This window comes from Oncorhynchus kisutch, linkage group LG24 (genome assembly GCF_002021735.2).
Source record: "Oncorhynchus kisutch isolate 150728-3 linkage group LG24, Okis_V2, whole genome shotgun sequence".
In the NCBI taxonomy this organism is placed as follows: domain Eukaryota; kingdom Metazoa; phylum Chordata; class Actinopteri; order Salmoniformes; family Salmonidae; genus Oncorhynchus; species Oncorhynchus kisutch.
This window is the reverse complement of record NC_034197.2, coordinates 19,641,047-19,658,182: the sequence shown is the minus strand read 5'-3', so window position 1 is coordinate 19,658,182 and position 17,136 is coordinate 19,641,047. Positions and strand designations below refer to the sequence as shown.

At 42.7% G+C, this 17,136-nt stretch overlaps 1 protein-coding gene across 1 annotated transcript in view; it reads right to left on the bottom strand.

The window, feature by feature from the left end:
* Nucleotides 1-17,136, bottom strand: part of nphp4 (nephronophthisis 4) — a 193,223-nt gene that overhangs the window by 47,279 nt on the left and 128,808 nt on the right. Inside the window, exons 14-17 of the mRNA XM_020458628.2 lie at nt 13,341-13,532; nt 10,181-10,368; nt 6,538-6,698; nt 4,391-4,559 (exon numbers count right to left, since the gene is read on the bottom strand). Coding sequence (XP_020314217.2) covers nt 4,391-4,559; nt 6,538-6,698; nt 10,181-10,368; nt 13,341-13,532 — 710 coding nt within the window. The remainder of the gene's footprint in view (nt 1-4,390; nt 4,560-6,537; nt 6,699-10,180; nt 10,369-13,340; nt 13,533-17,136) is intronic.

Sequence of the window (17,136 nt, the reverse complement as noted above, 5' to 3'; positions counted from 1 at the left end):
GAGGGAAGCAAAAGTCATTCCACTACCTAAGAATAGTAGAGCCCCCTTTACTGGCTCAAATAGCCGACCAATCAGCCAGTTACCAATCCAGATACAATGCTATTTTACAGTAAACAAATTGACAACAAACTTTCAGCATGCTTGTAGGGAAGGGCATTCAACAAGCACAGCACTTACATAAATGACTGATGAATGGCTGAGAGAAATTAATGATAAAAAGATTGTGGAGGCTGTTTTGTTAGACTTCGGTGCGGCTTTTGACATTATCGATCATAGTCTGCTGCTGGGAAAACGTATGTGTTATTTCTTTACACCCCCTGCTATATTATGGATAAAGTGTTCACTCTCTATAATAACACAGAGTGTTCTTTAATGAAAGCCTCTCAAACATAATCCAGGTAGAATCAGGAGTTCCCCAGGGCAGCTGACTAGGCCCCTTACTTTTTTCAATCTTTACTAATGAGATGACACTGGCTTTGAGTAAAGCCAGAGTGTCTATGTATGCAGATGACTCAACACTATACATGTCAGTACTACAGCGACTGAAATGACTGCAACACTTAAAGAGTTGACAGTTAGTTTCAGAGTGGGTGGCAAGGAATAAGTTAGTCCTAAATATTTCTAAAACTAAAAGCATTGTATTTGGGACAAACCATTCACTAAACCTCAACTAAATTCAGGGATGAAAACTGGTGAAATATGCACAAAAAAAATTAAGTGGTTAATGTAAACCTAACTCACAGTTAAAAAATGTAAAGAAAGCAATCCAATGTAATTTCTAGCCTAGACTACAAGTCTTGAGAAAAAACAATCCACTAAATATTGCAGGTAGCCATGACAGCCTTTATAATAGAACGCTTATGACCACACACATCTAAATATTGCACATCTTGAAGAAGAAATCGAATGAAACAAACATGCATTCTACTTTTGCTCCATTATAGTGGCCACTATAGTAGACATCGATCAAGTGCACAATGCTACATGTGTGGAAAAATAACGTTCACTGAGTAAAACATTTCATAATCCCCCCTCACTCACACACGTGTTACTATCAAATTCAACACAACAAAAGCATCATCTTTGGGCTACACTGCACATTATTACATTGTACACTTTCTGCCTGTGTACATCAACCCACCCACACACACATATAAATACATATTTAAAAATATATATATTTACCTTCATTACTTTCTAACCCTACCACCCCTCCCCTAATTGGAGTAAACTGCTGAACAACACCGCTTAAGCCTCTACTTCCAGCTTATACATACATTTTACACAGTCTATTTTACAATAGTTCTTCCTCTACCCTCAACTTCTCCCATCTATTTCTGATGTCCATCCAGTTTGATTTCTATTTGTCATATCTTTCAAACTGTGCTCTTTTACAAAAGTACTTAACCTATAAACATTTTATGGACACAGTATGTTTTACATTAGTTATCTCGTTGTTATTAGTCCCAACTTTCAGCTCCATTCAACCCGTCCCATCTATCTCTTAAAGAAAATCGTGATGAATTAAAAAGCTGTGCCATATAGATGGCAAAATAGTTAGGAAGACATTTTTGACGTACCGATTCCATGGCACATGGTTTATGAACTGATACGCAAAATGACGTCGGATTCTAAACATATCATTTCTCTATTTAAATTCTTATACAAAATTCTTGCAACCAATAGAATGTTATTTATATGTGGGATACAACCTTCCCAGCTCTGCAGATTTTAGATAATTTGTTTTGGTACTGTCCATATGTAGCTGGTTTTGGGTCACTGGTCCAGGAATTGCAACATTTACTTGGAGCAAACCCTGCAGACAGCACTACAGGGTGATCTGAAAAGTCATAGTCAATCGATCAATAATATAACAATACTTTTAGCAAAAATGTTCATTTTCAATTTACAATATGTAGAATCAATGAGAATAGCAAGGATATGCATATTCTTGATACCATTTGAAAGGAAACACAGTTTGTGGAAATGTGAAATTAATGTAGGAGAATATGCACAATTTAGATTTTGGCCACTAGTGGGCAGCAGTTTATGTGCAAAGTTTTAGACTGATCCAATGAAGCATTGTTGTTCAAAATGTTGTATCAAGTCTGCCCAAATGTGCCAAATTGGTCAATTTATACATTTTCAAGTACATAACTATAGAGAACATACAAAAATGATATGGTAATAATTGTTTTTAGTTTACACACTCCCAGGAATGTCATAAATAATGGATAGTTAATGGATTAGCTTCCCTACTGAACAAACACTAACCTTCACACATCTAGATTTAAATATAAAAATAGATTTTATCAAACAAAACTATGCTACATTTATCTCTGGGAACCTCAGGATGACAAATCAGAGCAATATTACTGAATGTAAGTACATTATTTACCTTCAGAGGTGAATGTATCAAACCAGTTGCCATGATAAATGTTTTTGTTCTTGTGCCTTCTCCTCAAACAATAGCATGGTATTTTTTCACTGTAATAGCTACTGTAAATTGGACAGTGCAGTTAGATTACCAAGAATTTAAGCTATCTGCCATATAAGACATGTCTATGTCCTGGGAAATGTTCTAGTTACTTACAACATCATGCAAATCACATTAGCGCACGTTAGCTCAACCGTCCCGCGGGGGGGGGGACACCGATCCTGTAGAGTTTAAACTAGTTCAAACACTCCCCCCTATTTTCTCTTTACTTTTTTTGTCTTCTCTCCCACCACCTCCACGATCTCTCTCCGTCTCGCTCTTTCCTTCTCTTTCTTTACCTCACTCTTCCCAACCCTATCTCTCGCTTCCACTCAGAGATCCCCCCCCATTGTTGTTGGGGTACTGTGCCGAGAGATAGGGGCCCTGGTGAGCTTCACTAACAGAACATAATCTCTCCACCACCTCCATCTGTCTTGGCAGTAGGTAAATTCCAGCTCTCCTTCAAACACGCTAATGACCATCTCTCACAGAGGAACAAATAAGATGAGAGATTCATTAAGGCTTGATGAGAGCCAACAGAGGGGGGGGGGGGGGGGGGGGAGAGAAAGAGAGATGGAGTGAGATAGAGAGTGGAAGCGAGAGAGAGAGAGTAAGGTAGGGATGGGGTGAAATAGAGCTAGAAAGAGAGCTTCAGAGACAGGGAGAGAGGAAGTGATAGAGAGGTAGCTAAAGAGAGAGCGCGAGAGAGAGAGAGAGAGAGAGAGAGAGATGGATAGATGGATAGAAGGAGAGAGCGCTACAGAGAGAGATGGAGGTGCTCGGTGTGCACAGGGCTGATTCATGGGCATCCTCGTCTGTTAATTGATTCCAACTGTCGGCTGCTGGGAGACAAAGCCAGGCCTGATGGATATCTAAGTCTTGATTGGAAATTACATGCCAGACGTTTCCAATTTCTCACCGCGCTCTTACCCTGCTTTAGGAGATAAGCAGGGAGGAAGCGAGTCGTATTAGAACCACAATTACTCTGTCGGAAAATTGGGCTTTTCGAGCCCCAACGGTGATATGTACTGTTTATGAGTGGGTATTATTTATTCTGACAACGAACGGCGAAACTATCGACAGCTGCCGTGACACTGTGGGGCTAAAACACTTCAATTGGATGACTGCTTGAAAAGCTGGCGTCGTGTCCTGAAAGTCCAGCACATAGACTACAATCCAATGTCACCCAAGCACACAGTGTAACGTATGTGACATACAATCAAGCTTTACTACTGTGTGCTCCCATCCAAGTCTGTAGTTCGTTACAGTATGAGTGTGCTTTAGACTACTTATCCCTATCCATATTGTCCTGGTAGACAGTATGAGTGTGCTCTCCAGACTCCTTATCCCTATCCATATTGTCCTGGTAGACAGTATGAGTGTGCTCTCCAGACTCCTTATCCCTATCCATACTGTCCTGGTAGACAGTATGAGTGTGCTCTCCAGACTCCTTATCCCTATCCATATTGTCCTGGTAGACAGTATGAGTGTGCTCTCCAGACTCCTTATCCCTATCCATATTGTCCTGGTAGACAGTATGAGTGTGCTCTCCAGACTCCTTATCCCTATCCATATTGTCCTGGTAGACAGTATGAGTGTGCTCTCCAGACTCCTTATCCCTATCCATATTGTCCTGGTAGACAGTATGAGTGTGCTCTTCCTAAACTTCAGCCAACCATCTATTGAGGGTAAATAGAGTAGGTGTACTTTTCTGAATACTTACTTCCTTCCTTAGGCTACTTCACTTCTACCTTCACTCTTTGTGGAGCGCAATGCCTCACCAACCGTACCATTTCACTGTTCCAGTTTAAGTTTCCTGTTATTGATACCTGGTTACAATTGTAACCCAATTAAATCGGCATTGAATAGTAGATTAATATACTTCAGTAATAAATGCAGTGCTCTCGTCCTTACCCACGTTGCCCAGGCGCAGATGGAGCCGACCTTTGATGGTGGTGAAGACACTGATCGGGTTGGGGGCCCGGTGCAGGCTCACCGGCACACCTTCACCCATGTACTCTGTGGTGATGACCTCCAGCTCATGAGTGGCCTGTACAGCTGGACGGCCCTGCCGCAACATATGCTGAATGACAGAGATACAGGGGTGCGTTCAGAGACACAACAAGATAGGGGCGTGTTTAGAGACACAACACAAACAAACAAACAAGCAAGCAGGAGGGCCCTGACACAACATATGCTGTGCGGAGACACAGATCAGCGTTTCGGAGACACGACAAGATAGGGGAGCGTTCAGAGATCAGGGGCAGAGATTGGGGCGCGTTCAGATCCAAATAAATAAACAGCCAGGACGGTCCTGACACAACATATGCTGCCCGGAGACACAACACCAGACAAACTACTGACGCAACATATGCTGCACAGAGACAGATCAAGATCAAGATAAAAAAAAACATAACCTGACCATCCATCTTCTGCTCCTACTGGCTTTTGCAGGTTCTGCCATTACTCTCCTGAAGTTGCCGGTAATAGGCTACATGAGGAGTCAGCGGCAGAGCTAGAGAGGTGTTTGTCAGACCATGAGACCCCGAAGATTTTAGATCCTGAAAATCGGTCTTCTCACGAAAACGTCTGTAGAGTCCGAACAGTTTGACCTACAAACTATTATGACCCCTCTACGGAAAGGGGAGACTCTCACGAACATGATGGCACTCTCCGTGTCAGGAGACTTGGCTGAAGTCGGTACCGTCAATGTGCCAACTTCTATTTGGTAGCGTCCGAACCGATTGGCCTACAAACTAATGGGACCCCACTGTGGATAGTGGAGATTCTCACAGACAAGATGGTGTTCTCCGGTGCCGGATTTAAGAAACTATTTTAAAAAACGAATGAAGTATGAAGGTAGTTATGTGCCTACCCCAAAAAAGTGGGGGTATACAGTTGAAGTCGGAAGTTTACATACACTTAGGTTGGAGTCAACGATTCCACAAATTTCTTGTTAACAAACTATAGTTTGGCAAGTCGGTTAGGACATTTACTTTGTGCATGACACAAGTAATTTTTCTAACAATTGTTTACAGACAGATTATTTCACTTATAATTCACTGTATCACAATTCCAGTGGGTCAGAAGTTTACATACACTAAGTTGACTGTGTCTTTAAACAGCTTAGAACATTCCAGAAAATGATGTCATGGCTTTAGAAGCTTGTGATAGGCAAAATGACATAATTTGAGTCAATTGGAGGTGTACGTTTTTAAGTATTTCAAGGCCTACCTTCAAACTCAGTGCATCTTTGCTTGACATCATGGGAAAATCAAAAGAAATCAGCCAAGACCTCAGAAAAACAATTGTAGACCTCCACAAGTCTGGTTCATCTTTGGGAGCAATACCACGTTCATCTGTACAAACAATAGTACGCAAGTATAAACACCATGGGACCACGCAGCCGTCATACCACTCAGGAAGGAGACGCATTCTGCCTCCTAGAGATGAACGTACTTTGGTACGAAAAGTGCAAATCAATCCCAGAACAACAGCAAAGGACCTTGTGAAGATGCTGGAGGAAACAGGTACGAAGTGTCGATATCCACAGTAAAACGAGTCCTATATTGACATAACCTGAAAGACCGCTCAGCAAGGAAGAAGCCACTGCTCCAAAACCGCCATAAAAAAGCCAGACTACGGTTTGCTACGGCACATGGGGACAAAGATCGTACTTTTTGGAGAAATGTCCTCTGGTCTGATGAAACAAAAATGGAACTGTTTGGCCATAATGACCATCGTTATGTTTGGAGGAAAAAGGGGAGACTTGCAAGCCGAAGAACACCAAAAAGTCAAGGGGTCTGAACACTTTCCGAATGCACTGTATATACTATAACAAATTGGCTGAGTCTGGCCAAAAGTAGAGCACTTTATGGCGAATTGGGTGAGCCTGGTCAAAAGTAGTGTGAATAGGATAGCCAGAGTGCCAGTCTGTTTCCCAGGCTAGATATAGTGAAACATAGGGTGTCATGTGTGGTAGAAAAAAACAAGGACAACTGCCAGTCAGAGTGTGCCGTCTGACCATGTGAGGTGAGGCTAATAGGCCTGTCTTACTGTACCTTGAGCCCCAGGGCTGTGGAGCCGATAAGCAGGAGGGATTGGCTGTCCCACACATCCACCTGCAGAGTGTGCAGGGCCAGGTAGCGCAGGAACCAGCGTCTCTCACCCGGCTGCAAGAATGCCCCGTCCACACGGAACTGCAGCTGGAGCCCCGGGGAGCCTGGAAAGAGGGAGATTATACCATAGAGATAAAATTACAAGAACTACATCCCCATTCAAGTCAATGGCTCTGTAATGAGTGGACCGGCAGCCATTTTGAGTGTACACGTAGTAATTCTATTTCTATGAAAGATATAGCACATTGAAGAGGGAGGGACACGGATACGTACACATTCACATATTTAAAACACAGAGAAAGCATACACACTCATATGGAGTTATACTATATGACAGTTACAGTGGGGCGAAAAAGTATTTAGTCAGCCACCAATTGTGCAAGTTCTCCCACTTAAAAAGATGAGAGCCCTGTAATTGTCATCATAGGTACAATTCAACTATGACAGACAAAATGAGAAAATAAATCCAGAAAATCACATTATAGGATTTTTAATGAATTGATTTGCAAATTACAAGCAAGATTTCTGGCTCTCACAGACCTGTAACTTCTTCTTTAAGAGGCTCCTCTGTCCTCCACTCGTTACCTGTATTAATGGAACCTGTTTGAACTTGTTATCAGTATAAAAGACACCTGTCCACAACCTCAAACAGTCGCACTCCAAACTCCACTATGGCCAAGACCAAAGAGCTGTCAAAGGACACCAGAAACAAAATTGTAGACCTGCACCAGGCTGGGAAGACTGAATCTGCAATAGGTAAGCAGCTTGGTTTGAAGAAATCAACTGTGGGACCAATTATTAGGAAATGGAAGACATACAAGACCACTGATAATCTCCCTCGATCTGGGGCTCCACGCAAGATCTCACTCCGTCAGGTCAAAATGATCACAAGAACGGTGAGCAAAAATCCCAGAACCACACGGGGGGACCTAGTGAATGACCTGCAGAGAGCTGGGACCAAAGTATCAAAGCCTACCATCAGTAACACACTACGCGGCCAGAGACTCAAATCCTGCAGTGCCAGACGTGTCCCCCTGCTTAAGCCAGTACATATCCAAGCCCGTCTGAAGTTTGCTAGAGAGCATTTAGATGATCCAGAAGAAGATTGGGAGAATGTCATATGGTCAGATGAAAGCAAAATATAACTTTTTGGTAAAAACTCAACTCGTCGTGTTTGGAGGACAAAGAATGCTCAGTTGCATCCAAAGAACACCATACCTACCGTGAAGCATGGGGGTGGAAATATAATGTCTTGGGGCTGTCTTTCTGCAAAGGGACCAGGACGACTGATCCGTGTAAAGGAAAGAATGAATGGGGCCATGTATCGTGAGATTTTGAGTGAAAACCTCCTTCCATCAGCAAGGGCATTGAAGATGAAACGTGGCTGGGTCTTTCAGCATGACAATGATCCCAAACACACTGCCCGGGCAACGAAGGAATTTGCAAATAAATTCATTAAAAATCCTACAATGTGATTTTCTGGATTTTTTTTCTTCTCATTTTGTCTGTCATAGTTGAAGTGTACCTATGATGAAAATTACAGGCCTCTCATCTTTTTAAGTGGGAGAACTTGCACAATTGATGGCTGACTAAATAGTTTTTTGCCCCACTGTATATCGTATCGGCACATAAGTATTGTGACACTATTGTATTGTGAGCTCCCTGGTAATTCCCAGCCCTAGTGCACACACACATACTGTCCTATAAGGTCAATTCAGGATAAAAGCTCACATTAAATTAGGCTAATGAATTGAAAATGGCCTTTTTTAGGCATCGAATTTCGATTAATCTAAAGTATATGTGTGTGTGTGTGTGTGCTCGTGTTTGCCTGTGTGTATTTGGAAGCAAGGTGCGAACGTCTCGTATACAGTGCCTCGTTAGTACATAACACATCAAACACCAAAGCAACCCTTCAAGCCCCCCATCGACAATCGATGTTATACCAAGGTTACACCAATGTTTAATTGAGGGTTTAAAACAAAGAATTATCAAAAGACCAGACACAGCGATCTTGGCGCAGTGGTCTAAGACACTGCATCGCAGTGCTAGAGGCGTCACTACAGACCCAGGTTCGATCCCAGGCTGTATCACTACCGGCCGTGATCGGGAATTCCATAGGGCGGCGCACAATTGGCCCAGCATCGTCCGGGTTAGGGGGGGGATTTGGCCGGGAACGCTATACTTGGCTCATCACGCACTAGCGACTCCTTGTGGCAGGTTGGGTGCCTGCAGGCGGACCTGGCCATCAGTTGGCTGATCATGTTTTGGAGGACGCATGACTTGACCTTCGCCTCCCGAGCCCGTTGAAGCGATGAGACAAAATTGAAATTGGGGAGAAAAAGGAAAGAAAAAAAAAAGAAGAAGACATGATCTTATTCACACAAAAGATGGTGAACGGAAAAAGAAAAGCCATGGCCCCCTATTCCCTACGCAAGCATTACTTTTGATCTGGGCTCTATAGGGAATAGGGTGTTATTTGGGATCCCTATGACGCATGTCCTCAGCCCCGTGTCCCTAGCCACCTCCGTGCAGCCGTGTCACCCCTGACGTCACCTTGCCGTATATCTTTCATGCTGCCATGGTACAGTACATCATGTCTGGTCTAAGAGCTTCTGAGAGAAGCAGCTTTTACAATATCTTATGATTGAAGACACATCTTGCATGTTAAAGACAATTCCATCCTGCTCTTAATTTGAGCAAGTTTGCTACAGCAGGAAAAAAATCTTGCCGCAACAGGAAATGTGAATTATTATGTGGATTATAATTAATGTCCATTTTTGTCAGGGTTCATGCATTTTTTGTTACGGTAAATCAAGTAAAATTTCAAAGTGGAAATCACAGACTCCAGAAGCCTTTTTAAAACTCAAATACACTACAGGTTTGGATTTCCTGATGTGCAGGAAAATTCTCAGCAACAAATTAGTGGTCAATTTAAGATCCCAAATCTGTAATACAGTTATACACACACAGAGACAGAGAGAGAGAGAGAGAGAGAGAGAGAGAGAGAGAGAGAGAGAGAGAGAGAGACTTGGAGCTTGCATACATATGTAAATGTCTTCATGATCAGGTACAATATGTTCTGGGCACACATCATGGGTGGGTGCAGAGAAGGAGGTGGGCGTGGGACAGGAGCAGGGGTGTCATTCAATACCACTCAGGGAATGCATTCCAAATGGTGCCCTATTCCCTATATAGTGCAATTCCTTTGATCAGAGCCCTATAGGCCCTAGTCAGAAATAGTGCACTATATAGGGAAAGGGTGCTATTTGGGATGAACACACAGTAACGATACTAATATCTAGGCCGATTCCTTAGGCCCTATGCATGAGCTCTATGATTGAACAGGAGTGTTTGCAAATATTCAACAGACATGGGTTCAAATACTATTTGAAATACTTTGTGTTTTATTTAGCCTGCTTGGAGTACCAGATCAGCAGGGTTTGCAAGTTAGTGCAACTATTCTACTGGTTCCATTGAGCCAGGCAAACTCAATCAAGCCCAGCTAAAATATTTGAAATGATTTCAAATAGTATTTGAATTCACATCTGGTTGGTACAGTTCAAAATGTTTCCTCTGGTCCCCTTACCAGAGTTGACTGTTCCATCCTTGTTAATGACGGCCAGGACACAGGGTGGCGTCTCGCTGGATTTCTTCGGCAGCTTGTCGATGCCCAGTAGTTTCAGGCGCTGTGTGGTCACTGGTGGGAAGCGGTAGAGCTGGAAGGTGAAATGAACAGAGTCTGGCCAGTTGCTGCTCCCCCCTTGCTGTGGTATCCTTTGGGCAAACAGGAAGAGAGGAAACAAAGGTTACACAGTTTATTTATGCTAAACCCTTACATTACATGATGTAACCTGCATGTACTGTAGTACACACTATTCACACTGAACATTACTTCATACACTACAACATAGCTTCATACACTAAATCCTAATGTTATATGACGTTGACTTCATGTACTCCAACATACAGTAGGTGCTATTCACAGTTTTTAACCCTGACTTAGTCTACAATGTATACCACATTCACCATTCTCAAACTACACTATTACTATTACGCTAAAGGCTATATCAGTTAAAGTAGGCCATCTTGATTTTTTATGAATTGATTACACTTTTGCTTTGCTATATTTAGTCTTTATGTTGTATATATTCTATATGTTGTCAATGTACAGAATTTGTCTATTTTCCGTATAGCAAATTGCCCCTTGGGGGATAATAAAGTCTGCTACTCAACACAGTACACAGGCATTTGTTATATTCACTTTAATATTACGTTCTACTTGGGATATCATCGCGGAGCTTCTGCCAAGTATGATATTTTTTTTTATCGAACCAATCCATGTGCAGTGGGAGAGCACATTTAGGATTTAATAACACCCATTTAAAAATGTCATTAAATCAAATTGAATCAGAGTGTCAGATCAGTCAATCATTCAGCTTCGTCGGTTTCCTGGAAACAAAAATCAACACTTTTCCCCCACATCCCCGTCCCTACAGACGTGTCCTTTTTACAGTTCCTTAAAACGACAAAACCAATAGTGTTCTGAGATTAGGAGGGCTAAATCACTTAATGAAACCCCCATAAATCAGAGACTGATAGAAAAGGTGCCCTCTCCGCAGCTATAGGCCTACAGCATCACACCTTTAACAACCATAGATGGATTCATCTTCGGTGATAAAATCAATGGCCCTACTCTATCAAAACCTGTTGTAACCCTGTGTCTGGGGGTAAAATCCTATTTTAGTTACATTTTTTGTACAATGAGAAAGCATGCTTGTTCTGATTGGCAGTGAGAAGTATTATTTTTTGTTGTTGTAATGATGGGACCAAATTACTTGCTTTCAGAGCAAGAGGAATGTAGCTTTTGTCCTAGTCTGGAAATCAACTATAGGTGGTAGAGTGATTCAATCTAAATCAGTCCTCAACTTTCTTCTATTTCACACGACTTAAAACGACCACCCTGTGAGCGTATTAGCACTAAACACACACAATCTCCACACACATACTCTCCAAACCGTGGGTGGGCCCAAACTCTCGCCCGCCGTCCCCTCAGTCTCGGTGCTTGGAATAAATGAGCTGCGAGTGAGATTAGGGACGGAAACGATTACTTCTCTATTTCCCCACGAGAAGATTAGCAATCAATCATTGGGCATTATATAAATGGGAGGAGAAGCGTTTAGGGTGAGGCAGTCACTGTGAGGCCCACCGAGCACGAACGGTATCAAAACCACCACGTTGAAGTGGAATTTAATAAGAGCAAAGTCTGACCACGGAGACACACAGGCAGAGATTCCCGTGATAAAAAGGCTGGCGCAAGCTAATGTCTCTATGTGGCTACAGCGATTGGGGTTGTGTCCCAAATGGCACACTATTCCCTATATAGGGCACAGTGCACAATATAGGAAATAGGGTGCCATTTCTGACACAGCCGGACATTAATATTCTTCCAGTAAACAGACAAGATTGATAATTACAGCATTGTAGAGAGACGCAGAAATGATATCAGTCATTCCGGAGACTCGTTGGTTCACAGTCATTCCCCCTTGCCCGCTGTACCCGTTCATCATGTTTATTAGGTCATTTTGTTAGGGAAACAAAGTGTGTCGTGCCCATTGTTTCAGAGCGAGCCGCGAATGCCGAGGACTCTTGGAGAGCCTTCAAGTTGGCATGAAGTATGTATTTGTGAGGTGGTTGAAATTGTTTTAGTGAAAATGCTGAAAGGCCTACAAGCCTGACAGTAGTGAGCAGCTGAGATGGCAGGAAAAAGGATAATGTCGAGCTTTATAAAATTAAATACCCCCTTTTTTTTTTATTACAAAATGTCTCATCCTTAATTTCCCCCCACTTACGGCACTTTGAGCGTATCTGTTGATTCCTTTTATGTGAGGTAGACTACTGTAAATTGCCAGCCTGCAATTCAGTCAGAGAGGTAATCGTCAAAACATAAAAGCTACCATTATGTTTCAAACTGCGCTGAAGCCTCAAAGCTGCAGCCACAAAAGAAGTGGCTGTACCTTGCTCGCAGGGCCGTCGGTGATGCATATGACAAATGCCTGATGCTTTTATCTTGGGGATGACAGAGCTGATGACAAAATAAAAGTCAGGCTTTGGCAGAGGGGACCGCTGCAGGACCTGGGATGTATTTGACAAGGCTTTGTGTGTGTGTGTGTGTGTGTGTGTGTGTTTTTGTGCGTATGTTTTCATGCGTGCGTGTGAGCCTTAAATCGCCAAGAGTAAGTGTGTGTAAGTGCACTGAAGTAATCTTGGCTGGACGTCAACATCACAAAGCACCTTATGTCCTTGGCTGGAGACCAAGTGCACACAGGAAATGTCTCTTCTTATATTTTCATACTAAGTGGTGTGGAGGCTCATATAAAATGTCATTTTTTTCAAGCCCGTTATTCTTATTTGCAGACAAAAATAGTCAAGCTCAAATCCTCATATGTGGTTTCATCACTATGGGGCGAATCCTAGATTTCACTTAAGTCAAATGTTCACTTATTTGCCCAGTGAGATCAATGCATGACAAAGTGAACATTTGACTGAAGTTATGATATACCCTTATACTTGCATTGCATTCTGGAGGCACAGGGCAAATCCATCCTATATGAATATTGGAAGACAATGTACAGTTCAACAGAGTACATAACATGCTGATTAGAATCAATCTCAGCCTACACTACGTGGGTGATGTTTATGCATGGTGCCGTAGAGCCACAAACATGACCAGACGGCTGTGGGTTCACCTGGAAAATGCCAGAAACTGCAGCAGGAGCACATTGCCCTGCAGGGGATCCGCCTCCTCTCTCTGGGGGTCAAAGTTGACTGGTTCTGTCGGGTCCTGCACTTCAGCCACCAGCCCACTGGGGTCTGTGATGTTGGGGAAGCCGGCTGAGTAGAGGTGGGCCAGGGAGCTCCTGGAACTCACAAAGGAAGAGCTGCAAAAAAAGAGGAAACAATCCTCAAACATCTAGGCTTCGTCTGAAATGGCATCGATCCTATTCCCTATATAGCACACTACTTCTGGCCAGAGCCTGTTAGGAAGCCCATGAGGCTCTGGCCAAAAGTAGTGCACTATATATACACTAGGGAAAATGGTCTCATTTCAGACACAGCCCTAGAGAGTACAAAGCTATTTGTATTAGCAACCAAACTTAATGGAAAACGCAGTGACATGGGTTGGGTTCAATTCCAGTGAAATAGTCTTAATACTATACTCTATAGTCATTATACTGTATTCAAAGAGGGGAGCAATTGACCCCAACCCTAATACTCAGGTTGGCAATCAAAACATGGAGGGAGAATGACTAAGATGGTTTGAGGATGTTGGCATCCACACCCTGTTCATCGATAACACACAGAGAGAATCCCATCTGGGGGGAGAGGAGGACCAGTGTCAAAACGCTCCCTCAGGATTTCAACCATAATCTGTAGATATCTCTAATCACAGTGGCCCACCTGTTTTTAGGAAACCACGGTAACATCAATAACTTATATTTTTGATATTGACATGGACTACTCCGTGCATGATAAGTAGCAGAGCAGCAGACACAGATGGTTGGTTAAAGTGCACATTCAGGGAAAGGAAAATGAACAATCTGTTGTTTATCACGAGAATGTCAGTAAGACGAATGTGACAAATCATATCAGTAAATACAATTTACTTCAAAAGTAATAAGAAAAAACAGACTCATAACTAATTACGTTTTGGGCTTATTCAGTGGGGAATGCCAAAGACCTTATCAAATGAGCGAGTTTGCCATGGCTATATACACATTTCACACTTCTGTCTCCCCATCTTAATTCACCCCGATTGGATTAATATTTGAGCCACTGTCTTAATTTCAAAGGGGTTCAATCTGACACACAGTTGTGATTATTGAAATGAAATTAATAAAAGTTATTTGAAGTTCATTGTGATCCTCCTCAAATAAGTGGGTCATTCCGCTCAGAAGATATTTTTTTTAAAGACACAGTCCCATAAGTTACATCCCAGCGAACAGCACTACGCCTGTCTGTGTTCCAGACACTGTGCCTCCTTACAGTGCATTCGGAAAGTACTCAGACCACTTGACTTTTTCCCATTTTGTTAGGTTAAAGCCTAATTATAAAATGGATAAAAAAATATTAAAAATTCTCGTCAATCTACACACAATACCCCATAATAACAAAGCAAAAACAGGTCTATAGAACTTTTTGCAAATGTATTAAAGCGAGAAAACAGAAATACCTTATCTACATAAGTATTCAGACCCTTTGTTATGAGAATCAGCTATGAGAATCCATTGATCATCCTTGAGATGTTTCTACAATGTGATTGGAGTCCACCTGTGGTAAATTCAATTGATTGGACATGATTTGGAAAGGCACACACCTGTCTATATAAGGTCCCACAGTTGACAGTGCATGACAGTGCATGTCAGAGCAAAAACCAAGCCATGAGGTCGAAGGAATTGTCCGTAGAGCTCCGAGATAGGATTGTGTCGAGGCACAGATCTGGGGAAGGGTAGCCAACAATGTCTGCAACATTGAAGATCCCCAAGAACATAGTGGCCTCCATCATTCTTAAATGAAAGAAGTTTGGAACCACCGAGACTCTTCCTAGAGCTGGCCGCCCGGCCACACTGAGCAATTGGGGGAGAAGGGCCTTGGTCAGAGAGGTGTCAAATAACCCGATGCTCACTCTGACAAAGCTCCAGTTCCTCTGTGAAGATGGGAGAACCTTCCAGAAAGACAACCATCTCTGCAGCACTACAACAATCAGGCCTTTATGGTAGAGTGGCCAGGAAGACACTCATCAGTAAAAGGCACACGGCATCGTGCTTGGACTTTGCCAAAAGGCACTCTAAGGACTCTCAGACCATGAGAAACAAGATTCTCTGGTCTGACGAAACCAAGATTGAACTCTTTGGTATGAATGCCAAGCGTCATATCTGGAGGAAACCTGGCACCATCCCTACGGTGAAGCATGGTGGTGGCAGCATCATGCTGTGGGGATGTTTTTCAGCGTCAGGGACTGGGAGACTAGTCAGGATCGAGGGAAAGATGAACAGAGCAAAGTACAGAGAGATCCTTGATGAAAACCTGCTTCAGAGCACTCAGGACCCCAGGACTGGTGCAAAGGTTCACTTTCGAAATGAAAAATAACTCTAAGCACACTGCAAATACAACGCAAGTCTCTGAATGTCCTTGAGTGGCGCAGCCAGAGCCCGGACTTGAACCCGATCTAACATCTCTGGAGAGACCTGAAAATAGCTGTGCAGCGACACTCCCCATCCAACCTGACAGAGCTTGAGAGGATTTGCAGATAACAATGGGAGAAAATCCCCAAATACAGTTGTGCCAAGCTTGTAACGTCATACCCAAGAAGACTCGAGGCTGTAATCGCTGCCAAAGGGGATTCAACAAAGTACCGAGTAAAGGGTCTGAATACTCATGTAAATGAAAAAAAGGATAAAAACCAGTTTTTGCTGTGTCGTTATGGGCTAAAGTGTGTAGATAGATGATAAAAATGATTTAATACATTTTAGAAAATAAGGCTGTAACGTAACAAAATGTGGAAAAACTCAAGGGGTCGGAATACTTTCCGAATGCACTGTATGGTCCCTGGTCAAAGATAATGTGTGTCATTTGGGACACAGCCTGTAAGACTGGTTTCCATGCCAGCCAATTGTTTTCATCTGATTCTGTGCTAATGCAATTGTTTGCTCAGTTGGTAAAGCATGGCACTTGCAACGCCAGGGTTGTGGGTTCGATTCCCACGGGGGACAAGTACAAACAATATGTTCAATATGTTCCTGTCCAGAGTGTATGCACTCCGGATAGGAGCGTCTGCAAAATAACTCAAATGTAAAATGTTTGTTTGAGCGCCCGGCCGCCGTGTCTGTTATTTGCACGGTGTCATTTCTCATGTGGTATTCCTCTGTTACACCATGACTGTACTATATTATGACTTCTACTATGATAGCCTACCGCCTACATTATATTAGCTCTATATTATCTATTTAGTAAACAGATATGCTATTAGTACTCATAGGTTATTTAAAGAATGGCCCCCCTTTAAAAATGACTACTGCACATCGTCTTTTATCGTAAACAGTCACTTGAGATGCTATTTTAGAACAGGGCAGAATCCTACTCCTCTAAATTGTCTCCTAACTGAATGTTCCACCTACTGTATACTACCCACTGCACATTAGACAAATTAGCTGACCCATAGATCTCTCGGTAGATAGCACGACAGTAGAGAATTGTGGTGTAATGGACCGATGCCCAAATCTTTGGACGGAGATAACGCGGCAGCTAAAACAAGGCATGTTCAAAGCCACGGTGCGAGGCCGGTTAGCATTCAATAGCCTTTTAATCACACTTCAGTAACAGCCGCAAGTGTGGACCGTGAATGCTACTCAAGCCTGACCGATCAGATGTGAGTGACTTATCATGGTTGTAAAATACCAGGGTCGAGACTAGTGTAGAACTGCATTAGCGCTGGCGATAAAGCCCTCTACATGACAACACCACTTGAGATACAGTACTAGTAAT